The sequence below is a fragment of the Apteryx rowi genome, unplaced genomic scaffold (assembly GCF_003343035.1).
Source record: "Apteryx rowi isolate R43461 unplaced genomic scaffold, aptRow1 scaffold_76, whole genome shotgun sequence".
NCBI lineage: Eukaryota > Metazoa > Chordata > Aves > Apterygiformes > Apterygidae > Apteryx > Apteryx rowi.
Genome location: NW_020451049.1, coordinates 321,575 through 348,941, shown reverse-complemented (window position 1 = coordinate 348,941; position 27,367 = coordinate 321,575). Strand labels below are relative to the sequence as shown.

General features: G+C 39.2%; 1 protein-coding gene across 1 annotated transcript in view; it reads left to right on the top strand.

Moving 5' to 3' along the window:
- The window catches only part of GATB (glutamyl-tRNA amidotransferase subunit B), a 44,543-nt gene that overhangs the window by 2,406 nt on the left and 14,770 nt on the right, over positions 1–27,367 (top strand). The window contains exons 2-9 of the mRNA XM_026088247.1: positions 473–623; positions 14,425–14,538; positions 17,644–17,842; positions 18,803–18,925; positions 22,170–22,283; positions 23,387–23,471; positions 24,220–24,264; positions 26,223–26,412. Coding sequence (XP_025944032.1) covers positions 473–623; positions 14,425–14,538; positions 17,644–17,842; positions 18,803–18,925; positions 22,170–22,283; positions 23,387–23,471; positions 24,220–24,264; positions 26,223–26,412 — 1,021 coding nt within the window. The remainder of the gene's footprint in view (positions 1–472; positions 624–14,424; positions 14,539–17,643; positions 17,843–18,802; positions 18,926–22,169; positions 22,284–23,386; positions 23,472–24,219; positions 24,265–26,222; positions 26,413–27,367) is intronic.

The following is a 27,367-nucleotide window of genomic DNA, read 5'->3' as shown; positions in this document are numbered from 1 at the left end:
GCTGACAGAGAATACATAATTTATTATGCCACCTGTCTGTTGGAGATTTATCAAACTACATGAGAAGTAATTGATATTTATGATGATTTTGTGATTTTCATGGAGTACTAAATTAGGGTTCATCAAGCGAACAAGTTGCCTCATTGATTTCTATAAGATTTCTCATGTAAGAAAGAGTTAAAAGTTTCAGACCATTATGTTTTCTTACGGCATTCTCTCCTATTTAACAAAGACACTTTGCCACGTATTTTCCCTGTGTATACATTGTGGATTAGTTTCTGGTCTCCAGTACTGTAGCACAACTTCTGCCATGACTGTAGATGGATTTACAACTCAATTTGCAATTTTTCTTTATAATTACAATTTTTTTTGTTAAAAAGGAAGAGTTTTTTTAACTCTTGTATCTTTCAGGTGATTATAGATGTTAACATGTCATTTGTACTTTAACTATATTTCCCTTTTCCTTTTTCAGTCTTGCTTCCTGGGTACCAGTTGTGGGTCTGGAAATTCATGTGCAAATTAGTTCCAACTCAAAACTTTTCTCTGGTTCCCAAGTCCAGTTTGCAGCACCTCCTAACTCCTTGGTATCTTTCTTTGATGCTTCTTTACCAGGAACCTTACCAGTAAGTTATGTATCAATTTAATTTATGTCAGATTTTATGTCAATCATTTAGTTCAACAGATGACTTTGAGTGCAGTTCTAATAGTTTGTTCTTCCTAAGATTTGGCTGTAGAAGTGCTTTTATGTATTTTTCTGTTTGTTGATTGTGTGATAACATGAGATGCCTAGTATTATTTCTTTTCAGTTTACCCTCTCCTTAGTTATCACTACAGATATTTGATATCTTCTGCTAAGGATAAAAATAAGGAGTGTCTCTTCTACATATTGAATGACTAGCAGTATTTCTCTCAGACCAGAGTTGGGTGTATTTGGTTAGTATGCCACACAGGAAATTCCTTAAATATGAGAAGGTACTTAAAATCATATGAGAGAAGAACATCTTAGATTTCCAAGTGGCCATTTGATGTTACTTTGCCATATGCGTGTTTATGTAGCTGTCATTTGCCATTTGGAATGTCTCACTACGGAGTTACTTGGTTTCCTAAGTAGAAGCTCTCCGATTTAGGAAAGAGTCAACCATTCCTATTTACAGTGTAACATAATTAGAAAAAAAAAGAAGAAGAAATATATGTGAAGTTTTGCAGACTAATAAGTTGCAATAGCATGCTAGCACTTAGCAATGAGAATTTATTAATGGCTGCATAATAAATTTTTAAAGATATAGTTTAATTAATTAAAATTGTTTGTTGTTTGTGTTGGCCAGGACAGTGCTTCCATAGAATTCTCTGGAAACCTAACATGTTTAATATAAAAATAATGGTTAGAAAGTATAACAGGCACTCCTACTCTGCAGTGAAAATAAACATTGAATAGACTTAATGTTGCATTGTGGAACAAGCATGCAGAGACTATAATGGGGTCAAATTATTTAATGCAAGTGTGCTTTCCTGAATACATTTATTAGAGGTGAGATTTGGATTCCAGTTTCAGATGTACTTTTTTAGTCTATTTGAAGCATTTCTTTTCTTCACCATAATGTAGCCTTAAATAGTATTCTGAAATTGGAAATTAACTCATGGCTAGATTTCTAGGGGCTTGGTGTATGCCATGTGATGCTTAAAAAGAGAAATAGTTTGATATGTTCATTCTGTATTTGCAGAGATATTGAAACTTAATGAAGTAGAGTTTAGATGCTGATAGAATTTGGATTTGACTCTGGTTTCAGCGTCAATTCAGGGCTGATTTTCGGATCTAATTATATAGAAATATTGAAAACTCTCCAGAGAGAATGGGAATCTCATGCAATCATTTGGTTTTAGAAGAATGTAGTTAGACTTGAACAGGGAAAATGAGTTCCTTTTGATTGGGGGTAGGTCCTGGAGTTAATAATCACAAAATTTAAACTTAAAGGTTTCACGATTCTGGTTTTAGGTCTTCTACTTAACATTTTGGTAATGCACAGAAATCCTAATAAATTGTCTAATGCTTATCTTCACTCAAGTTGAAAATCTGCTCAAGAAAGAATAAAAATGAGTATTTATGGAGAGTTTCATTTTTATAGACATTACTATTTGTCCAGGGTTTGTTTTGGTTTTCTTTCCTCTGTTACAGTGCTTTACAAATGAGGCTTGGTATGGCCTTTGTGAGAATGTCCCAAAATACTCTGCTTTGGCAGAGAAGGTAACTGCACCTGATAAGCCAAAGTCGGATGGTTAAGTTAATTGAAAAGTAGTGATCCCATGTTCGCTTCTACCAGCTGCTTCTATCTACACAAAGAGAAGATTTTTAGCATGGCAGTAGTTGTGAAAATAGGGTTGAAAGTGAATGCTACAAAATGCATGCTCTTGCATGACAGAATGTGATACAGAATCTTGTCTTTAGTCATGGCTTTATTTTCCCATAGCACTTGAAAATTAATGCAGACCAATGTTTTTTCTGGCAGCAAACAGGTGGGCTTATTAGCTTAAAATAACAATGTGTTTGTATATGATAGTAATATCTGAAGTAGAAGAAATGGATGGATTTCGGTAGATTTCGAAAATTTTTAAATATTGGTTAAAAAAATAAAATAAAATCTTAAGATTATTGCCTACTAAGTCTATGTAGAAGGTAAATACTTGGCCTTTCCTTTAAACTCTGCTTTACTGAGGAATGAAAAAATAGGAACAAAGTTTTAACAGTACTGAAGAATGCAGTATTTGTGCTATCTGTAACAGAGAATAGCTGGTGTTATAAGTGTCTTTCTGAGAACTATAGTGACAGTTTTCAGGGTCACAGGGATTTAAATTTACTGTGGGACCACAAGATGGTTGTGATGGAGAACCATGCTAGGATTGCCACTTTCCTGTAATGATTTGCAGTGGGACCAGAGAGAATGGTGCTAACAGGAGCTTTTCCGGTTGTTACACATTTCTGTGCCACTAGTGAGTGTGGGCATGATCCTTTACTGTTGCTGTGCTCTGCACAGGAGAGGGGAAAATAGAAGAATCTACTTGCCCCTTCTCCATCTTTCCTTTTTATATTTTCTTCCTGTATTATAGTATAGCATATTTTATGCTTCTTCTTCAAGCAGGACCATCACAAACAGCATGAGTGTCACAGCCATTTCACTATGCCACTCTCATAATGTACCTCTGAGAGACAGCTACATGCAAGAACAGCCATGCAGGTGCACTCCTTTTTTAAATGAGGTAGAGAGAAAGATAGCTGTGGCAAAGCTTTGATTAAAAAAAAGCAGATTTAGAAGTAGTGGGACTGAAGGGCACATACCATGCTGCTGTACAGACTTCATTTTCATGCCCAGTGCCTGTTAGACGTAATAGAACCCCCCACCAGTAGAACATGTAGCATCTTACTCAAATTATTGTAAGGATCTCCTTTTTTTTTCTACTAGATATGAGCCCTCAGAATTTTATGAACTGTGCAAAGGTATATTTTTTTACTTGGTAGAGAGACTTGCCAGTGAACTTAGCTTGCTGTCTTTAGAAAACCTGACATGAAGAAAGTATTAAGCTACATGTTGGCAGCGTATAGTGCAGCATAGGTAACTGTAGATTGACGTAAAATTCTTCTGAGGATCCATAAAGATCCCACTTACAGTCTGATTTACCCTGTTTGAGAATTATGAAAATCTTTATAAAGATTTATAAAGATGAGACTGGGCTCACAGAAAGCAAATCCAGCTATTCTCATGATTGAGGTGTCTGACTAAAGGTTAATAATAGCTCAGCCACTGAAATAAGATGGTAGATCTAGTAGCTGAAACCTTTGTTATCTGTGTTACTGGAAGGGTGATCCAGTTTCTTTGTAGGCAAGTGTGCTAAGAAGTAATCTAGGATTTACATAACCAAGGTTTAAATTAATACAGATTTGAATGAATGTTAGCCATACAGTCTTTAAGGATTTTGAAATCATTGACACCTTCTCATGCATTTAAACTTCATTCTCTTCACAGTGTGAACTGTGTCTCTTCTATCTTTTTTTAAGATAGAGTTTTCAAAAGACTTGGTAATAATCAAGCTCTGTTTCCAGTGAAGAAAAGATAAATTTCTTCTGACCTCAGAAGAAAAAGCGTTAAGTTCGTATTGAGCACTGCTGTAGAACTTCATGTGAGATGCTAGATATTATTTGAATATGTAATTTTTTCCTGTTCCATTAGACATCCTTGAGAGCCTGAGAACATTGAGGCTGCATCCATCCTTGGCAATAGCATATACCTTGCATATTTCCAGATATCCTGAGTGATAAATTATCGGACTCCCTGGTGAATTTGGGATGTGTTTAATATCCAGGATTTACCTGATGCATTTGCTTTCAAAGGCACTGAGAGCTTTGTGTGTGATTTTGGTGGATCTATCTTTCATCTATACATGTTGGAATGGAAACAGCATTTGAGACTAAAATTTATACTTTACACTTCAAACTAGATTTTTGATAGCTGGCACCTGTTAAATCTGGTGATTGCAACAGCTGTTTTGCCAGCTTGTGACTTCGGTTTTGTTTTGACATTCCTACTGGCATGCATATGAATTTACTCCTTTCTTTGTACTTTGCTTTCAGAAACCCTGCTTCTTAGCTTGCCTTTTGATAACAATCCTTTAAACTGCACACACCTTTCTTGAGGACTTGGACAGTCTTCTGATCTTTGTATGCATATTGGTTGAGCTGCTGTAATCTAAATCTTCTTTTCTTTTTGGAAACCACATAATGCTTAGGTTGTTGTATCCTTCAGCACCTCTTCTCAAAAGATATTAGTGGCAGTGCCAGAAGGAGAGAAGGTGAGAGGATCTTTGTTTTAAACCATTTGCTTAATTCTAGGTTCACTTTAACTGTTTGTAATTTCTTTCAATATAACTGTGATAATTGTACACTAAAGAAAAAAGAGATGTTTTCTTAGAAACTGATCGTACTTATCAGATGGTATTTGTTGCAATCCTTTCTCTCCTGACAATAGTAGGGTTTGTGACACACATCACATCATCAGTGGTTAATAGCTGTCTGTTGCTCACAGTGTCCCATCTTGCTGGACTTGCAAAGTATGTTTGTCCCAGAAAAGAAGCCTCTAAAGAGAAAATCCCATATAGTTTTGAAAAAAAGAGAGAAGAGAAATATACTTTCAAACCATTGTTCTCTGGGAAGGCCCTGGCAGTTCATAGACTCTTGAATTTCTGAGTGAATGATGGATTAGAGCCTGCCTAAATAATGGCATCAGTTCAGCACCGTTGTCATGGTCAGGAAGAGTCTTTGAAAGATAAGGGAGGCCTGCTTCAGGTGATTTTCAGAGCTGGGTTATGGGCTTTTTTCCCCCCATTATATTTCTTCCTCTTTCATAGGAACCTTCACAGCCTGAGATTACATGTAGAACTACTCTCCTTCATCAGGACCTGTGCTGCCAGTAGGTTTAGATGTTAGGGGTAAGAATCAAACTGTGGTCCCAAGCCTCTGGTGAGGCTTGAACAAATGGCTGATGCTAGGTGAGCTGTTTAAAAATTTGGCCAACATTTTCCCTTGGCTTTGTTGTAAACACTTTCTTAATCCTACTGAAGATGAAACTGCAGAAAACTTTGTTTTTTGCAAAGAAATGTTATACCTCCCCAGTTACTGCAGCTGCTTAGGTCAACTTTATTTCATACTTCCAACTATAATGCCATTTTTCTGGAGACACTTCTGCTCTTGTGCTTTGAAGTGTTTGATGACTCTTGTCAATGCTCTTCTCTCAAACATTGAAGGTGTCCCTTGCAACTGTTTTCTCTTACTTTTTGCTGTGTCTCATTTATTTGTGAGAAGTTGAAACATTCATTCTGCATGTTTTAATCTTTTTGTCAAGACTAACAATTTCTTTAGGGCTTTGTCTCCTTAGCACCTCAGAAACTGCTCTACCTATTGAGCTTTCTTCCTTTTTGTTGTTGTTGGCTTTCCCTCATTCATGCGTAACAGGTCCCTCTGGCTGATGTAAACTTGCCAGTTAGAACTGCATTGAATTGATAAACATCTTACTATCACCTCTTTCAGTAGATCCTTCAGTGCATCAGTGATGTTATCTATGTATTTTCTCTTATCTCCTTTTGTGTGGGTTTTTTTTAGTGCCTTTGCTCTATGCAGTTTTATTTTCCTACATCTTTGTGGGGAGTGGGCATTTGCAGTGTCTTGTTTCCTTTCTTTCACATAGTTCTGCTACCACAGTTATTGTGGCATCTTTGATACTGTTGGGCAGCAAGACCATTACATGACAACAACACAGATCAATGACCCATCATCCAGGATTCAATATGAAATTGCTGCTGAAAAGCACACTAGCCTTTTGCAAATAGTATTTCTTAGTGTGCTGGGGATTATCTTTTTGTTAAGTTTGAACCATGGGTGGGTGTTTTTGAGACAAATTATTWTTGCTTCTGTTATCAGTTATTTTGTATGCTTTGGTAACTTTGAATTTGATTTAAATTTTCTCCCAATATGCAGACAATCAGTCTGGTTCCAGGTATCTCACTTTGGGGAACTCCAAGGTAGTATACATATGTATGTGTATGCAAATAGTGTTCTGTGAAGCAAGAATTTCTGTAACAAGTACGGTTCTACCAATTTTTTTACCATTTTGACTTTGCAAAATGACATCTTGCTTCTTCATTCTTTTTATTAACAATTTTTTCTTTGAAGACTTTTAGCATTAAAAAGTGTTTAGGAAACTCTGTCCAACAGTAATGACAGATAATTGTAGACTGGGTTTTTGTTTTCTTCATGATTAGTTGTCTCATGTATAATGTTGCATAACCGTCAATTTTACATATTTTTTTTGAAACTTATGTTGGTGCAGTTAGGCTGTAATTTGTTCCTGGGGTAAAAATAATTTCTTTCATTGTATTCTTCTCTCTGATTACCAGCCACCTTGCCACCTCAAAAATATTATGCCTGTATTTTGATTTTGATAGGGGTTATGTAAGCTTCTGCCATGGGTGTTTTATTAGTTACACATGCAATTTTTGCCATTGAAACCATTGTTTTATATACAGAAACATTACTCTTGCAATTGCACTACCAGCTAATACTTTCTGAACCCTTTGACCAGGTTCAGCCAAATTTGTCTCAAAAATATTAAGTTTATAGAGGTTTTTGTGACTATACTAGCAAACATATATTAAGGGGAAACTCAAATTAGCAATTGAGTCTCTGCTCCCCTTTCTCCACTGCTGTCAGCTTTATTTGGGCTGCTACCATTCAGGTATTTGTGACATTTTATACTCACTTTGGGATCTGCTGTATCAGTCTCATCCTGCTAGTATTTAGATGAAATGGGGAAAAGGTGAAAGGAATCATGGGGGAGAGACTGTTGAGGTCACTGCCTAGCTGAAACAAACTAGGACAATTATTTATAGGAAGTTAGTCTTCATTAGTTCTGCTGTTCCAGAACGACTTACTTGCCTTTTAAGAAGAAATTTTAGTTTCCTTTCTTAATAGCTTTTTGCAAGACTTGTTGCATTATGTGGCCTATTGTTTGTCTAAATAAGTATCTTGTCTCTCTGTGTGATAGACTACTTCCATTTTATTTGTTCCCAGTTTGCATGTGGTGCTTTCTTAAGAGATCTAGGTCAGGAAGATCACCCTGGAGGGAAAGATGGCACGTTTTCTGGTGAGCAAATGAGCATGCTTCAGGACACTACAAATGGGGGAAAAAGGGACAAGGGAGTTGCAGCAAAGGGCTGGGAGCTTTCATTGTACATAAAGATTGCAACAAGGAGCAGAGAGCAGATAGCCAAGATTCAGAAATGATGGAAAATGACAGCCACTGTGTATCAAAGGTGAGAATTTGTTGCAACTCAGAAAACCACTGAGCTGACCAGTACCAAGCCTACAAGCAGAGTCATCTGCAAGCATGAAGTGGGCAGCAGTTGGTTTATAAACCCTGTCTATTTTCTGTCCTACGTACTTTGAATTTTCTCTAAGAAAAGCAGTCTAGGTTACATTGAAGAAGCCAAATTTTATTCATGTTTAAAAGCCTTTTTTAGCCTTTTTGGGGAGCTCACTGTAGGAAAAAGGTCTGAGAATGTCAATTTCAAAGCTCTGGTTGACTTTAGATTTGATCACACTCCCTAACTTAGGGTTTAGCTATTGCTCAGTCCTCTCCCTCCAGAACCAATGAACTGTTTTCACGGCATCTCCCTGGGTCAGATAGCATTAGCAATATTTTAGATTTCAACAGGCGTTAGAGAGGAAACATCGTTAGGACAGGTGAAGAAAAGGCATGTATGTGGCAGACTCAGAAGACAATACTGTCAACAGGGAGGGCACGGATGTTAGGGAGATACTGGACTTTATGAAGGTAACACCACAGAAACGTGGTGTTTGATTCTGGATGTCATGAGCTATTAGATATCCATTGCTTCGTTCGGTCTTCCCTGTCAGTTCTCCTGCTTGGAACCGGCTCTGCATGACAGAAGTTTGTTTGGTTTTAGCCACTGGTAATGGGTGTCAGGCCCAAAGATCACTGGTTCAGGGCAATGCCACTGGATCAGCTGCCTCACTCAGAAAATACATTTTTTCCATTTAGACCCTTGTGCCCTTTGACCATGCAGTGGTCTGAATGGATTTTTTTGTGTGTGTTTTTTTAGTATACCCTGTCTCAAAGGACCAAGAAACCCAGAAGTTAGGCAATAGTTAAACAGCTGTGAATCTGGTGATACCATCCAGTTTTTGTACCCCCCAAGGTCAGAATTTCTCACAGCTGCTGGTGAATTTATTTGGTCTTCACTGCCACTGGAAGATGCTTCCTCCTATTCTAAGCCTTGTGATACAAGCTCTCAAACTAGGTCTTCAATTTAAAGACAGTATGCCCAGTTATCTTTTTGGATACACATGGAAGTAATGTATTTGGGAGCTGGGCACTGTTAAGATGTCCGAGTTCTCTGGTTTTAAGATACACCTTGAGTGTGAGTGCATCACTGAAATCCAACTTTGCCAACAGACAAGGTAAAGGATACTAATTTGTTTTGTGTAGCAGGATGTATCTTCAGAACCAGATTGCAGAAAGATGAAGTTAGAAAATATATTAAGATTCTATTTAACAAAAAAAGAAAAGATCTTCCTTGGCTGCTTCAGCTTCTCAGTAGCCATTTCATTCTCTTTCTATTAATTTAAGATCTTCATTTAAAATGACTGCTGCTGCTTCCGCTGCCCTCCCCCCATTTCTTTAGGGATAAGAACATAATGCTCATCTTAGGGCAGGAAGTATGCTATGGAGCAGATGCTCTACTGAAATGCAGGAGACCTAGACTGAAGCTACTCTTCTTTTTAAACTTCCCCTGCAGTTAGAGACTTTATTTTTTGGAACATGTGGGCTCTTTGCAGGCCAAATGAACAATAAGGTTGGGATTTGCTTGTTCTTTTTTAAAATTTTTACTGTATGCCTAGAGGGAGGGGTCTGATTCTAGACCTGTTGAAATAAGTGGGTCATTTGGGATATGGTTAGCCCTTAATTTATTTTAATGTTCATCCTGAAAGTCATATTTACAAGATAGTTGTGGCCTTCTGTGTGGGTAGGCAAACGCCAAGGAAGAACTCTGCATTGAAGTATTCATCTGCAGTGTCAGAGTGAAGAGTCGCAATCACATTTAGACCGAGTAGATGTGGGAGCAATTTTGAGGTTTAACTTATGAATGAACTTCAAAGAACCATATATTAGAGCAAGTTGGGACTTTTAACACAGCAGAATGATAAGACTGAATATATCCATTAGTGGAAGCAAATAAAAATTAGAGGGATATGCAGTAGGAGAACCTGGAAATATGATTAGATATATCTGTTGAGGTTTCTAAAGATTACTGCTTCGTCTACAGAGAGCTGGCTAAATACATTGCACTAGTTCCTACTTCCAGCTGTTACTCTGGATGAAGAGCAGATAAAATTAAATATTTCCTAGATAAATAGTCCTGTAGTTAATTACAAGATGGTGATTTCTTCATGATTATAAATAGGAATGAAGGTCTTCTTGGGATAGCCAATTAATATGGAATTATTTTATTAAAATGTGTGACCTGGAATCAAAGAATTTTAAAATTTCTAGGGAGTGGCTCTGATTTTACAATGTTTAATACAAGAAATACACTGTTCCATAACTTAGGACACCAAGGTGCCACTGCCATAATAAATATTTTTTAAAACAGCAACAAAAATAAACTTTTTCCAGGAAAGTGATTTAGATTATTCTTTTTTTTTCACTCATCCTGTGTAATATTCATTAGCAAAACAAGGAGGCACGTACTTGTTCTCTTAATATGTAAAAATGATTGTTTACTAAATATAGAAGCATGTATCTTCACCTAAAAAGAAACCAACTTTCTTTAATGTATTAATACAATGAGTAAACCTGTTGTTTAAAAAAACCCAACATGTTACAAATTGACTTTTGCTGGGAATTTATGCTGTTGAAGGTATTGTGTACAGTCTTGTATAGCTGTTGAATAGCCTTGTATTTAAAATTAAGATCTTCACTAAACTGACCTTGCAACTAAAGATGATAAATTTGTAAAAGGAATCTTTCCACTTGTGGAGAAGATGTAAAGAACAGATGAGTATCAGAAAAAGAGAGATCTTTGATGGATTGTTCTTTCATTCCTTTGGCTCTCAGTTACCGTGGTGCTCTAGCAAGATAACGGAGTTACATGGGAAATGATGCTGGTGGTGGGATGCCACTGTGAAGGATTTTCATGGATTTCTAGTACAAACAATTAAGATTTTCTCTTGTGATATCTTTCTTGGAATTTCTTGAAATAAATACCTATGAGAGATGTCTCCATTTTAGAAGACCAGAAATATTTAAGAAGGCTTTCTAGACTCTTGTGTTTTGTCCGTAGCTATTCCAGGAACTACATAGCGTTCTTTCAAGGCCAGCACTTTGCTAACATACCAGACTGGCAGCTTGTCAGTTCAAGCCAGTAATTTAAATCTTTGGTGCTAGTCAAAGCTGTCAACTTAATAACAGCTTACTACATAAACAAGCTGGGAGGACTTATTCTAGGTCATTAGTATGGGAAGTTTCATGTACTGAATTGATGTTTGTCACTGCAGATTATTTGAAAAGCTAGACTTGTTCCAAGGAAAAGCAGTAGTTTGCCTAACCATCTCTGCTTTATGTGCACAGCTTTGATCATAAAATACTGGAACAGGTAGTAGTAAATTAGTCACTTTGGAAATGGAGAAAAATTAAGCAGATAAGTTTTGATTTTTAAGGAAGTAGAGGGTCATCAGATTTTTTTTAGAGTCAAACAGGGGAAGGGAAGCAGATTGACATGGTAGACATCTCAATATGGCACTGTGGAAAAGATTCAATTTGCAATGTCTTTTATCGCCACAGAGGTCAATAAAGAAATAGCACAGAAGGTTTTGCTAGTGCATGAGTAATGATCCATATACAATGATTGGGCTACTATGATCCAATCCATTGGGGACACATATGCATCACATTAATCTAAATGCTTAGTAGTACTGCAGAGAAAATAATCAATACTTCACTTTTTTTATACCAGTTTTTCCCCACAGCTAGCAAAATGGCTCACCAGCAGTAGTGCAGAAGCTCACTAATGTAAAATATATTGTGGGGATTATTTTCTTCACCCTGAAACATCTCTTAGGCTGATGAGTAAAATATACCCTACCTTGTTTGAAATAAAAGCAGAAGAGCAAGTGGTCAAGGGTGGTAATTGTTGTGCAGTCACTAGCAAAACTCCACATGTGATTGCCAAAGCTGTTGTGAGACTCTGACTGCAACTGGTAGCTTGGGTTTTACCTTGTTCTCAGATTCAGAAACAGTCATAATCCCTTCACCATCGGGAAACATTTACCCGCTGCTGCTCTTCCACGTGGGCGCTAATGACACCAAGGGCAAACTGGAGACCATCAAGCAGGATTTCAGAGCTCTGGGGATGGTGGTCAAGGGTCTGGGAGCCCAGGTCATCTTCTCCTCAATCCTGCYAGTGAGGGGGATGGATGAGAGGAGGAGGAGACGGACTTYCCARRTTAACRRCTGGCTGYRCYGCTGRTGTTGGCAACAGGGTTTTGGTTTCTATGACCATGGGACCCTGTTTGAAGATCGACAACTGCTTGGGAGAGATGGGATCCACCTCACAAGTCAGAGCAYGTGTGTCTTTGCCAGCAGGTTGGCCAAGCTGGTAAGGAGGACTTTAAACTAGGAAGGATGGGGGAAGGGGAGAGTTATAGTGCCAGGGTAGTTGGCAGGACGCGAGGCAACAGGCACAAACTGAAACACAGACAATTCCATCTGAACATGAGGAAACACTTTTTCACTGTGAGGGTGACAGAGCACTGGAACAGGTTGCCCAGAGAGGTTGTGGAGTCTTCTTCTCTGGAGATATTCAAAACCCGCCTGGATGCAATCCTGTGCAATGTGCTCTAGGTGACCCTGCTTGAGCATGGGGGTTGGACTAGATGATCTCCAGAGGTCCCTTCCAACCTCAGCGATTCTGTGATTCTGTAATATTGGGCATTCGTTCACTGCTTTGATGCGGTGGTGTTCTGAGTCTACCCAGTCCTTACAGAGCCTTAATGGGTTTTGGTGATGACCTGTTAAAAGGGCTTGACTGGCATATACCTCCCTAACTTGTAAAGCTGAATAGGCTTGTGCCGTAAGGCTTTAGAAGGAAGAAACATTGCTTATGTAGTTAGAAATGTTATGATATTTTACACATTCAACAGCTGGACTAACATTATGATAAGCTTCCTTAAACAGTTTAAAAAAAAAAAAAAAAGCATTTGTACTGTCTGGAGGATAAATGCTATTTTCAGCATGTAATTGCTGAAAACAGAATCATGTGCTAGGTAATGAACTGCAGCTATGACACTAAAATAAATTAATATTTTGAAGTTGCCTGTTTTACTTTAGCTTACAGTCACGACTAATTGGGTTCATTTTGCTGCAGGTCAGTGTTTCTAGGGGAAATCGTTCTTTCTTTCCTCTTTCAAAATTTGCTTTATACGTCTTTTAAAATTTTTGATAAATATAATCTGCCCCAACAGGGCTGTGTTATAGGTAGACATATATAGTTAGATGTGTTCTAGTTAGCTCTGTATAGTTACACTAAAGATCTGAAGCAATTTTTAAGTTTCTGTAATATGAAGAATTTCTGTTATTTTTCAGTGCAATTTTGATTTCTCAAATAGTAGAGGACTAAAGCAGAGAGTCCTTTTGCAGTGAAGAATTAGGTGATGGGAAAAGTACAGCTGCTCATTCTGTTCTCAGAAGTGAGGCTGGTGTGTCTGAAAAGTAAATACTCAGAAATAGTGAAGAAAATAATACTTAAGATCTACACTTTCATTTTCTGCTGAATGTAGATGAAGTCTTCTAAATTCCTGTACCTGATGTGCCCCTTTAATGGTCCTGGTGGAAATTGACTTCTTGGCAGCTATACAGAGCAAAATAAGATGGATAAAATTGTGCTCTTGTTTCAAAACACAGTAAATGTGAGCAGGTCAGAGTTATATTAAGGCAAATTCAGTCTTTTTTTTTCCAGTTTTATCAATTTAATGTTAATTGAACCAACTGTTAAATTAGTGAGAGTACATTTGAAAAAAAGCGTTAACTTTGGGACCCTGCTTGTTAGTTCTTTTTGGAATGGAATTATTTTTCTCCTCAGAAACCTGAGCCTGCTGGGAAGGTAGAACGGTGTAGCACTGAGAGTGCTGGGTTCACAGGGAGAACTGCAGCCCCAATTCAACCCCTTCATTTCTTCACAAAGGCCTTGCTGGGTCTTCAGATCATGTGGCATTCTGCAAGAACCTTATGCCCATGGGTTCCTTGGGTCCTGCAAATGCATGTGTGCCTGCAGCCATGGGATTAATTGATGTCTCTGGTTCTGCTTTAGCAAAGCATGTAAATGTGCTTAATTTCATCCTTGTTCAGCAAAGCGCAGAAATCTGTGTGTAAATTCTCATGAATTCAGTGTAGGTACAGGTGTTCTGAAGTGTTCTACTGAAATGGCACCCCAGTCCCTAACTCAGACTGCCTGTGTTCCCAGTGAGGTGACAGCTGGATACAAGTCAATTATCATTTGCTGTGATTTGTCATTTGTATATCTTTGAGGGTGCAAGCGTACTGGGGTATTCACAAAAGTAGCAAGCCAGAAGAGTGCACACCTCCTTCTGTGGCATGACAGAATGTTTTTTTCATCTTAAAACTTTGCAGATTTTTAGCTACCACTGCCTTAGTGATGAATAAGAACTACCCACACAAGGAAAGAGATATAATGTCTGCTGAAGGCGAGCAAAATTGAGTATACGCTCCATATAAGGCAGCATGTGGGATGTGCATTTGTTACATACTGAGTATTTGAGCAAAATCATGTGTCATGTTTCCTTAGGTTCTCAACAGGAGATGTGTAGAAGCAGCAGTGATGACAGGCCTGGCACTCAACTGCAGCATAAACAAGAAGTCCTTGTTTGACAGAAAACACTATTTCTATGCAGATCTGCCTGTAAGTATGCAGTATAGCTGGTCCCTTTACAGCTGTAGGAAAGGTCAAGTCTGGAGTATGGATGGCAATAGGGGATGAGTGAAGAGATGCTTATTCTGTTTTCAGTCTGCTCACTCCAACAGGATGCTGCGCTGTGCTCTGATGAATAGACAGCTGTACCCTGGTGCTCACTGATTGAATATGATTGCTCTGATTGCTGACTCCTTGCTTAGCTGCACGATTCCAGTGGCTTAATGTAATTGAATTGGGAGCTGGAGCTGCTCTGCCCCTTAAGTTTTCCATTCCTGGCATTTAGTACTAATTGTCTGTTAGGGTAAAAGCAGTCTGGTCATAGTCCTTCATTTAAAATGAATGTATAACAAACACAGGTTTCAAAGGTATAAATGTAATAGTGTGTTTTTGCTGTGATTAAGGACCTAAAAATATTTAATTTACCTTTAAAACTTGCCCAGTCAGGAGTTCCAGTAAATTTAAAAGTGACTCTTTGTATGGTTTGTTGGTAGCTTTCTTGTTTGGAAGAAAGTATCACTGAAAGTTGAATGCATTTTACTGCACTTGGTGTGGATGTAAGAATGGTGAAATCAGTTAAGAACCTGACTTCTGTAATTACAACAGGATGTAGCAGAGTTTGAGCCTTTTTTCTGTTTTAATGACGTTAAACCTTTCTAATTATAAACATGCATTTTTTTTCTGTCAGTGTGTTTGTTCTGATTGTTGTTCAACTTAACGCTATCCCATCAAAGAGAGGAACACTAGTTTTAGTTCCTCTCATTTTTGGGGTGAAGATCTGATGACTGCTTTAAAAGAAAATAAATCTGTTTCTATTTTATCTGAGAAAGATCAAGCATGCTAGTTTATCCTCTCTTCAGGTGAGATGTCTCAGATATTCAGAGAAGCAGAGTGGGAGATTTCTGAGGTTTCAAATCAATGTGTAAAGGTTCTGTTATTAACCAGACTACCTTCTCTCCCGCTGTTTGTTCTAGCATTGGAAATACTTTCAAGTCACCTAGAACACATATATTCAAATACATTTGATTCCCACCTTGGAAAGAGAATGGTATTACAGTTGTCCACTTGAGATCTGGATCTCAGAGGAGATCTGGGTACTGTTTTCTTCTTTGTCGGGAACCCATGACTCTTAGCTTCCCTTCTGTGAAGTTGACATAATTGCTAATTTTGCTTGCAGGGATACTTGATTAATATTTGTGAGCCATCAAGAGTTCTTATTGTTGGGGGTTCTGTAAGTACTTCAGTAGTGAGCTATTAGGAATGTGAAACACACCACTTTAAATTATTAGTGCTTTCTTTTAATTGCAATACTATCTCAAGGGTAATTTCCAGACCTGAAGGAGAAAAAATCTGAAATAGCAAGAAATAAACACAACTTTCAGAATTCCTTTATACATCATAAAGAAACACCAAAATCATCACAGATCTGTTTGCAAGCTGCCTCTGGTGGTTCTATTAAACTGAGAACAATGTCAGATTTTCTTCTTATGATTTCTCCCACTAATAAACTACTGCATAGAAACTGTATTGAAGAATGTTGCCATATGAAAGAAATCCCACCCATTTGTTTAGAGGAAGAGAGTGAGGTGAAAGAGGGTGTGCGCACACCATGTGCTGCTATTGCCTGCTGACATGCACTGCAGAATCCTCTGGTCAGATGCGCATGGAAATTTGGGTCAAGGAGATACTGACACATTTTATTAGCTTGAAACATGTAATTCTGGTTTTCTAGTGGCTGGCTTCTGTTGTTTGAAACACTGTCAATAAACTGCCCAGCCTGCATTTCACAGTGAAACGGTCTAGTCAGGAACCCTGTAATAATATGCAGAGTTTAGGCTAATGAGCTGTATAGAACAGATAAAATAAATCCTACTCTTAAGGTTATTTGACGATGAGATTATTGTTAGTCCTGAAAATGGGGCATTGGATGGTAAATGGGATTCTTATTATTTATTGTCACTCACTGTTTGAGGCTTTAAAAAAATCATTTTATTGAGAAACTGTAGGAGGTGGGAAAAGCTGTGTGCTTAGCATAAACTGTATAGAGTCAGTTATTTTATTTTTATTATAGTGATTATGGCTACAAGGTCAAGCACTTCATCGTCTATATAAACTGAGCTGTTCACTGTGCCAGATCGTTGCGCTCCATCCCACCACACTGTCACCCTCTCCAGACTTTTGAGTAACATCCTTCCTCCTTGCAAAACAAACAAATACTCCTCCCAATTCATTAAAATCAGGCAGGTTTTTTTTAGTTCTCACCACTGAGCTTTCTAGCAAGGAGGAAGAGATGGGGACTCTACCTCAACAGAGTAAATTATTCACTCCTATATTCTTAGGTCAGTGCAGTGATTCCAGTACTTTGTCACTGCCAGCCTTTTGTCTGACTGGCAGCTTCCTCCTTCAGTGGAGCCCCAAGTCTGCTATGGTATTTATCAGCTGTGTGCCTTATGTGGGGTTGCCGTGTCTAGCTTGTAAATTGCTGCATTAATGAAACTGAGCTTTCTCATTTTCTTGATTTTTTTTTTTTTCCTTCCACCTTCCTCCCTTTCCCCTCTGCCTAACAAATAGGTGCTGAACAGGTAGAGAGGGAGAGTCAGCCTGAGAGGAAGATGAGTGATAGTCCAGGCTTGGGGGTGAGGGTAGGGTTAGTGTCTTCAGACAAGATATAACATGATCACAGAATCCCAGGCCTGGAAGAACCTCTTTTAGTCCGTTTCCTGCCCCAAGACAGTATCAGCAAAACTTATGTCATCTGTGGCAAGTGTTTGTGCAGTTGGTTATTGATCATTTCTGCATTAGTATAGTATCTCTATACTTGCCCTTATTGAGGAGGGCTCTCCTTTTTTTCCCAGACCTACAACTTGTCACAGTTACTTTGAATTCTAGTCCCATCTTCAAGTTTGTTTCCCTTCCAGTGAAGCAGTAAAGCTTGTGAATTTGCTTGTGCGTGCGTTCTATCCCCTCACTTAGGTCACTGTGGAAAATGTTGCATCCTCCATATTGTTCTTAGTCTCTAGTATCTGCATTTGACTGTGCTGCTGCTTTCTGTAAAGTGAATATTTTATTTGACTATACAGCTAATTTTGTTGACAGGCTGGCTATCAAATCACTCAGCAAAGAGTTCCTATTGCGGTGAATGGGAGTCTGTCATACAGTCTCTGCATAGACAACAAAATGAGCCAGATGGTGACCAAAACCGTGAGGATTAAGCAAATCCAGTTGGAGCAAGACAGTGGAAAGAGTCTCCATGATGACGCAAGGAGCCAGACTCTTGTTGACTTGAATAGAGCTGGTAGGCTTGGATTATCTTCCTATTTTTTCCTCCTTTCTGTGTAAGATGAGTCTTTAAAGGTAGATGGGTGACAGGGAACATGTAGAAAATTAAAACAACCTGATGTTTCTTTCTCTGAAAATCAAAACACATCAAAATGACCATTACGTTTGCAGCAGGGGAACGTTTGCATTTTTTTAATGGCCAGTGGGCCTTTCTCATGGTTGTTGGCTGATGGCATTTGGCAATAGCAAGTTAGAAATCTGTTGGCTCCAGTTCCCAAAAACTGTCAGTCACACACAGCCACTCAGCCCAGAGAGCTATTTAAGCTCTTGCCACTGTAAGCACTGTTTAAAAAAAATATATATCACAGACTCCTAATGAAGCAAGTTTGTGTGTAGAAGGAGTAGCTGTTGGAATCGTCACTGCATGAGTCAGACATTTCTTTTAATTGCTATCTTTGAAATAGAAAAAGCTCTCTTTAAACTGTAACCTACATGAATCAAGTTAGTACCCAACACAGGCAGTAACCTGGATGGCGTAGCCTATCTGAGACACAGTGATCCAGTGTTCATTGCTCATATTCTCTGAAAACTGGGTCCTGAAACTAAATGCTAGAGTACATCTGTTTATAGTTCTGTCTGTTCCAAAATTAGTTTAAGAAAAATCAATTTGAATCTGAAATCAGACTGACTTTATAGGAGTTCTCTGAAAGAAAGGCAGAGGAGTGTTTCCTTCTGTTCTGCATGTCATCAAGGGCTGGAGGAATGTCCGCAGTTTGCCTGTTCCTTTAAAAAATAAAAGGGGGAAAAGGTTTTGTAGCAATCTGCAGCTTGGCCCATTGTGACAGTTACTAAATAATACATGGGTTTTATTTTTTTCAAAAAAAGCCCAAGTGCTTTCATGTGTTTAGCCAGTTGCACTCTAATATGCCAAGACCAAAAGCTCTTGTTGGAAATCTCTTGTCTCTTTTGCTGATAGGAGTCGGCCTCATGGAGGTTGTCACGGAGCCTGATATGTGCTGTGGGGAAGAAGCAGCTGCAGCAGTCAGAGAGCTTCAGCTTATTCTTCAAACACTTGGGAGCAGCCAGGCAATCATGGCAGGTATGGAAGGGGGGAAGGGCACTCTCCCTTGTCACCTGTAATTCTCTGCATTTCCAGGAGTTTTGCAGCTTCTGCTTATTTTGCTCTACAGTTGCTTAACACAGCCTTTTCTTGCTGCTGCTTTTTAAATCCTCAGAGCCTGTCCTCATGTCTGCCATGCTTCAGGTGTCCTTATGGGCCTGCCTTCCTCTGCAGAGCTTTGCAGTGTTAGATTTTATGTCACCTAACACTGATTTTCAGGATAAATTAATAGGCAGGAATGAACATCCAGTTCTTGTGGTGTTTCTCCCTGTCTGTCCTCATCTTGCTTGCCACAGAGCTGCAGCACAGAAGCTCTGTAGTGATGATTAGTTATAGAATATGAAAGTTATGGGCCAGAGTCAGTGAGAGCATGGATCGTGTTGTAAGCTGTGTGACAGGTCTCAGTTGGTCACAAGATGGGTGTAAGCAGTAAATCTGTATTGGTGTCAGGGATGAGACAGAGTAAATGACAACCCATGGTGGATCTGGGTACTGGGATTTATTTAAGAACCAGTGATATTAGAGATTTTACTTGATTATTTCACACACTCCCTCCCTGACCCCCAGCATTATGTTTGCTAGGTCTCAACTTCCTTTCCCAGTAGGGAGATCGCTGCTGGGCTGGGGAGATCAGGCAGAAAGTCATGTCAGTTCGTGCTCCACAGCTGCTTGCAGATACCAGTCTTGGGCGTTACTGGCTAGGGTCCCTGGGCTTCCCCCAGCATTCATCTCTATGCATCTCTCTGATCTTCAGGATCTTTCCCCACTTCCAGGATCCCTCCTCCAGTTAAAATCTTCACCTTCTTTCTGAGACCGCTTCTTCTTTTTGGGAAGCCCTTCCTTTGACACCAGCTCTTCTCTCTGGAACCATAAGACCCCAGCTTTCCTAATCTAAATAGTCTGCAGAAGCACAATGTGTGATCAACTTTCTATTTGGTGGTTCTCTCCCTCTCTTTTTGTTAATTGGAGGATTCGGGATGTGCACTTTTGCTTAGTCCTAGTGTTATCAAAATTTACAACCAGCTCATGGTTGCAGCTAGCAAGTAGCAGGCTTCTGCTTGAGAATTCAAAAGTACAATTTTGGTCATTCATCCTCAGACACATATACACCCGAATATGTGCTGCCTGTTAGTGTTCATAGTTTAAGCTATTTTTTTGCCTATGATGGTTGGCCTTACTGATCTAGCAACAAATTCAGGCCGTAGTATAAGTGGATGCATCTCCTAGAGAGCTGAGTTAGAGCAGCCCATGTATCACCCAAGACTAATGTGACCCAAGAAATGTTGGCTAGGGATTTGAATCTAATTTAATGTAGCGGGGGAGGTAATAATTGCTGGACATTATATACGTTGACACAGTGCCTTGCCCTGCCTGCTTCTTCTGTCTGAATCTTTTCTCATGCTAGTTTTGCACACATCAGATGGGGGATGGTAGTTAAAATTAAGCACCCATTTTGCGCACTTCTTCACAGGCCTTGGTAGACATACTCGTATATCATCATTTATCACTGCTGAATTTGGCCTTAAGAGTTCTGTTGGAATTGCACTATGGTATCTTTTGATACAATGAGATTTCTGACTTTAAAGGAGAACTCCAGCACTGGAAATATTTTCCCTCCAGTATAGTTGGCTTTAAAAGTGTTTGGATTTTTTTTCCAAGTGGTGTTTTTAAGAGCTTTCTACTGTGGTTTTCTCTCACCATAATTACTTGTTTTCAAATAAGGGCTTTACTTGCTCTCATTTTACCTTCATTCTACTTGTGTGTTCAGTGAATAGAAACACCCAGTTTTATCAGCTCTTATTTCATTAACAACAGACAAATGAAAACATGATTTCATTGCAAAATGATTAAGTGGGAAAAGGAGCTGGACTTACAGGGAAAAAGCCTTTTTAAGAACATGTGGTGCCTGGCTCTCCTTTCACTTATGGTTGATTAACTTCATTGTCTTGTCACATTGACACCTGCATCCAAGTAGAAGCAGGTCGTGTCTCAAAATGAAGCAGGGACAAGACAAGAATATTCCTCTGTTGGAACAAGTACTCGTTTCACCCCAAAGAATGAGCCCATGCAAAACATTTCTCTTGAAAGAGATGTTGGGTCATTCCAGCACCTTTGTCCTTCATTTACATGTCTGGCAAGACTCTGTGAAGACAGAAAATTAATGTGCTGACATCCAGCCTACTTTTACAGAGTGTACCAAGTCCTCTCTAGTCAATTTACATCCATTGACCTGAATGGGTTCTAAACTGTAGACTTCTTTGCAGGTTTAACACTGAGCTGTTTTGCATTTTCTTTAGTAGTGCTATTGCGTAGAAACATCACGTGTTTTGTTTCTTTTTATCTGTATTTGAAATTAAACAACAAAGAGGAAGTCTCAAAATGTTCTCTGTGCAATATGGGAAAAATGATGTGTCTTTTATAGTGTAACCTCTCACGTTTCTTTTTTCGCCTCGGTTGACTAACAGTGGTAAACTTCTCTCCTTAGAAGGGATGTCTTTAGAGGGACAAAACTTGTATGGATAAAATTCTGAGTTACTTGTGGTTGAGTCATTAGCCCATTTTTGGACTAAAAGTGTAGGATTTTTTTATGTGTAACTTTGTATTTGGTTTCAATTTTCGGCAGCCAGGGAAATTTCTTTGGGGAAAAGATTGCAGTTACTTGAAGCAGAGGGAAAAAATTACAAAAAATCCACTGTTTCTGACATTTTGTCCTTGAGCTGTAAATTCCCAAGGACACCTTAGTAAATCTGTTCAACATAACTGTAAGCTTTTGTGTTCCATGCTAGGGTTGTATATATCCATCAAATTGTTATTCCAAAAGGTGTTTTTGCGCTGTTTTTAGAGGAATGGAAGCTTTCAGTCCATCACTTTAAATGACTTGTCTAATTCTGCCCTTTCTTTAAGGGCTGTGAATCACAAACTCTTCTCACTATATGGCTTAGAGGATCTGCCCTTTACTGCACTATACAGTTTTCTCAGAGGAATGATGAGCAGTAATATTTAAAAAGGGTGGTAATCCCAGAAAATTTTGAATGATTGGATCAGAGGTTTGAAGTGGAATCACAAACAGAAAGCTATTATGAGATGATTGTTACTAATTTCTGAACATATGGAAGTCCACTATTAATGCTCTGCACATAGTATGCAGTTTATTAATGCATGCCAAGGTTTTCATTCTAGTGTACAGGGCAGACTATTTTGTTGATGAGGTTTCCTTTTACAGAGGGTCAGCTGAGAGTGGATGCCAATGTTTCTGTGCATCACCCTGGAGAGCCTTACGGAGTGAGGACTGAAGTGAAGAATATCAATAGCGTACGATTCCTGGCAAAAGCAGTAGGTAAATGATGGTAACTTCATTACTGGAGCACTGTAAAAGTTTTATGTGGTCTCAGTAAGTGAAATATGTCAGGGCCCTGAGTGCACTAATAGGTCTTAATTGCCCTGACTACTTTCACCTGGAACTCCCACCCATGCACTCTGCCCATGAGTCCAGGAGTCCCATTTATACTCAGGCCTGAACTTGGCCTGAACTACATCATAGGTGTGCCTGTTTCCAGTCCTGTCTCCTGATGGACCTTGGACCTACACTGTAGTTTTGTGTCCAGTCCTGTTGCTGGCCACATCTCCTGCTGCTTCTGACTGGACTCCCTGGATGGACCCTGGATCTGATGCACCCCCTCACCCTGACTGAGACTGTTGATGGACCCTGTTACTAGCACACAGCTCAGCCCATGACGTTCAGGCCCTGTGTGACTGCCCCCAGTCAGTGAGGGCACTGCTTGTGCTGTGGCCCTCCTTGGCTCCTGGCTTGTCCCCCTTTGTGGAACAGCCCTGCTCTTGCTGCTCCCTGACAAAATATATCTTGGTATGGGTTACTCCAGGGGTAGCCGCCATGTTAGACTGCAGTTTTCTTGCAGAGGTGACCCTATGCCTGCAAGAAAGCATGTTTAGCTCTGATCTATATGATCAGTAGCTCTGTGTCCTCAGATGAAGCTGATTGCTTTCAGCTGAGTACAATAGATGATGTGTGTGAAGTTCAGAGAGCATGCAGCTGCAGCTTGGGTGTGAGCAAGAAAGGATGATTATTACTTCTCCAAAACAAAACTGACATGAAGGAGATGAAAATTCTCATTCCAAATACTGTACTCAGCCAGATGATAGGAAGGTCACTAGGAATGTGGGGCTTGGCTGCAATGCTTGGGAGAAACATTTTCTGTTTAAAGAGAATGAAAGAAGATGAGGAGAACATGCAAAAGAAATAGTGCTGGAGAGAAAGACAGTGACTCATAATTCTGCCTGTAACTACTGCTGTTGATTTCATTAAGGTTAAAACAACAAACTTTTCCATTATTACATAGCAGTGAAAAAGGAAATAGTCAAGTGTATAAAAGCTAAGAGTGCAGTATAACTAGCTTATTCTTTTTCTTTTGTTGCTGTCAGACTATGAAATACAGAGGCAAATTGAAGAACTTGAAAATGGAGGAACAATTCTGAATGAAACAAGATCCTTTGATTCCAAGCTTGGGTGAGCTCTTATTTTAGAAGAATATTGGTAATAGCAGCTTTAGAATGCCAGGGATATGAAGTGACATGATCAGGAGAGATAACATGGGATCACTCAAGTTCATTCTTTTAAAGCTAATGTTCACAAGCATAGTCCTATCACAGATAGTAATTTATTCTTAAGGTTGAGGCTTTCACACAGCATGTCGCGTGCAGAGTTCTTGCTCTGCAGTCTATATGGACAAGACAGGCAAATAGTGGGAGGGGAAATGGACACAGAGAAGTGAAGTGACTTCCCTATAGACCCATAGTGTCAAGAGATTGGCAGATTTGGGAGCAGACCTAGAATTAGGCCACAGCAGCTCTCCATGTGTACATGTGGTGGTCTCGTAGATATAGCAAACTTCTGAAAAGAAAATTAAATTCATCTGAATTCTGTGATTTTTTTTTTCCCTTCATTAAAATGTCCAGTGAGGATTAGTGGGAAAGGCTGTACAATAGTGCCCCAGATGCACTCACTTTGTAGCCTCAGAACTAGCAGACATGTTTTACTTACTTTACCAAGTGAACATCTGGAACTAATGATAAATGCTACATCAAGCAATGTTTGGGTGAAAATGACTGCCCTCTTACATACACACTTTCTTTGAAGTGGCTGGAGGAAGCTCTCCTTATCTTTATAAGGTGATGTTTTTGCTTTGTGTTTTTGCCAGAAAACTCATTCTGTAGCGTACCACATACCATGTCTTACATATGTTGTTTTATTTTAGGTGCACTATACCAATGAGAGATAAAGAAGGAAAACAGGATTATAGGTAATTTTTTTAAAAATAAAGTTAATATTTCAAGAACTGAGATCTTATTTCATCTCTTGCATGTAGACATGAGCATGTGAAGTCCATCAATATAGTATGTATTAGAAGTGTACCTTCCACTGGAGGGGAAGGAGACCTATCAAAATCGGTGCTAGTCCAAGCAGTTCAGATCTGCAACTGTGTCTCATTCTGCTAAAGTCCATAGATCTTTCCCACACACTACAGCTGGAGTGCATTAGCTCAGAGTGGATAAGTTGAAGGTTTGTTTTGTGATCAGTAGACGTGTATTCTTAGGAGTGCCCTGACATAATAGGAACACAGGAATATTCAGTTAGTAGACCATGCCTCTTTATGTTTAAATTCTGTGATTGTAGGCACTGTTTGAAAATCCTAGCTACTGTTGAAGGGTGTCAGTACTCACAGGCAGGTGTCTACCTTAAGATCTGCCTAGACCTACTTAAGATATTATCCTGCTAAGAACTTCCTGCCTTTCACTAGTGTGAGATGACAGCCATCACCATTTGATTGCTTACATGGTTTGCATGAGTACTCTTTAATCTGCTTTCAGCAAAGTCAGCCAGGCTCAATCAAACAGTAACTAGCCACCCAAGAAGGAGCTATCCAGAGAGGAAGGGGACCAGGCGTGGTGACTGTCAGGTGGCAGTGCTGCTGGGAGCAAGTATTGGGACAGCACTGCAAAGCAGAAATTTAGGGAGCTGACAGCTGCTGAGTGCCCTGGAACAGGAGGTAGCCACGGTGGTGTCTGGATGGGGAAGAGTCAGCAGCTCAGTGACTGTCAAGGGCTCTGGGCTCCTCTTCTCCAGGCTCCCCTTCTCCTGCTCTGGGCATGCCTGCCTTCTTCCCTAGTCGGGGCCATCTTAGCACTGATCCAGACAGTGGTTCCCTGGTCTTGCATCTCAGAGACAGTCTTCCCGTTGCTCCCCACTCTCCACCAGAATTCATTTCCTAGCTAGAGAACAGTAGTTCTGCAGGAGGAACTTTTAGAGCCTCTTAACTTTGCCATATCTGTGTTCCTGGTAAACCAATGTATATTCTACCACTGATCTGATCAGAGCAGAGCAAGGATTTTGGAAAGAACTCACAGACTTTAAATCTGCTTTTCAAATTAGCATTTGTAGAAATGTAGCAGAAAAGGCAGTGGCCATTTTAAGAATTCCTTAATGTGATAGTGGCAGGCCTGACATTTATTTAACAAGATTAATTTGAGCAAATGTTTAAAAAAAACAAAATTCAGAAGAACTTAGGCAAGACTGGTGAGTCTGAGATATTTCAAATGAAGACCTGAAAGATTATGATAATCAGTATTAAACTGTTTTTCTGATTTTTTGTAACTTACTGCTGCACATTATACATTTAACTTAAAATTCCTATTTAGGAAGATTTGAAATAAAAGTTACTACAGTAAGCATAGAGTGTGCCCAAATATTCTTTATTCTGATATTTATGAAACCCTTATTTGATCATGTAAGAGTGAGGTTTCTGCTTCAATTGCAAAGCTATTTGAGTAGTTTGAATTGGCCTTCTCTTTAAGGGAGCCTTTTGTTCTGTGATGGCACCCTGCTAAGCACAGTAACTTTGCTTTTAGCACAGCATGAGGTTTTATCAAGATTTGTGAGGTTAGGATGGAAAGATTGCAACCTGCACGGATCACTCCTGGCAGTTGGCTGCCGATCTTAGTTTCTTCCTGCCAGTCTACTCCCCTTGCTGTCCAGATCCACAATTCATGCTCCATGTCAAAAGAAATAGATTGTTTCCACATCTTTTTTTATTATTATTAATTTGGGTGCATTGTTGTTTTAATTGCACGTTTTCTGTTATTGGCTCTTTAACAATCAGTGGCAGATAAAGAAAAAAGGAGCTTTGCAGCAGATTTATTCCTTGGTTTTGAGCTTCTGACTAAAAGTAATTATAAAGGAGTTTTTCTTCATTTTCACTAGGTTCATGCCAGAGCCAAACCTTCCTCCATTGATTCTGTATGATGCTAAATCTTTGCCAGTTAATATGAACCATCAGCAAGTGGTAAATATTGATTGGATTCGAGAGAGACTTCCTGACCTCCCCAGTGTGAAGAGAGCAAAGCTTGTTGAACTGTATGGGATTCTTCCTGAACACAGCTTCACCTTATTGGTAGGTCTATTGATCAAGTGCTAAAATAAACCAAGAAACTTCAAAGTTTCACTGTTTTTGAAAACATTCACAAATGTCATATTAACCAGCTGTCAGCACTCATGGATTTTTTTAGTTGGAAATATGTCTACCACATTGCCTACTTTGTACCTTGGAGCCATATACATAGAATGGTGGGGAAAAAAAGAAACTACACTGTGTGCCTAGAAGAAGCATTTCCTAAGCAAAGTGCAGGCAAGTAACTGTTACTTAATATTGATCTTGCCTGTCTGCACATGGACAAAGCAGTAACTGACTGCAGCAAATGTACAACTTCCTGCTGACAAATCCTTGTCTGCAAGCACAGGCTCTTCTTGTCTTTGGGTTGGGTACAAGGCTGGGCCCGTTGTCAGTATATAACAAATTGATAGACATCTTTTCCTGACTGCAGAAGGAAAACCTGTAGTTTAAATCTTTCAGCTTCATGTGCCCCAAACAATCTGGTTTCTACATTATTCTGAAACACCCAGACTTAGTCAAATATAAAAACACAAAATGGCTGTAAAACATCAACTTTGACCTCAAAATGCAGTTTACAGGGGATAGGTTCAGAAGAGGGCATGGGAAAGGAAAGGATGTAACAAATGTGATGTAAATGAGGAAATGGCAGCAAAATCTCATAACTTCCAAAATTATTCAAAAGAACTTTCAGCCTCTTAAATACTAACTGCAGTATCTCTGCCAGTGATAACTCTGTGTGGGCATTAGTGTATCCACCTGTTGTTAAACACTTCACCTAGCCAGCTAACCTGGGGCAGTGTCCTCCTTTGGTTACCTCTGTGATCAGTGGAGACAGAAAAAGAAAGACTTCTTCAGCATAAGATTCAGAGCAGAACCTTAAGTACTTTAAATTGTCCCCTGGAGGAGTTTCTTTCCTTTGACTATAAATGCAGGGAGAGTAGTGCATCTGACTTAG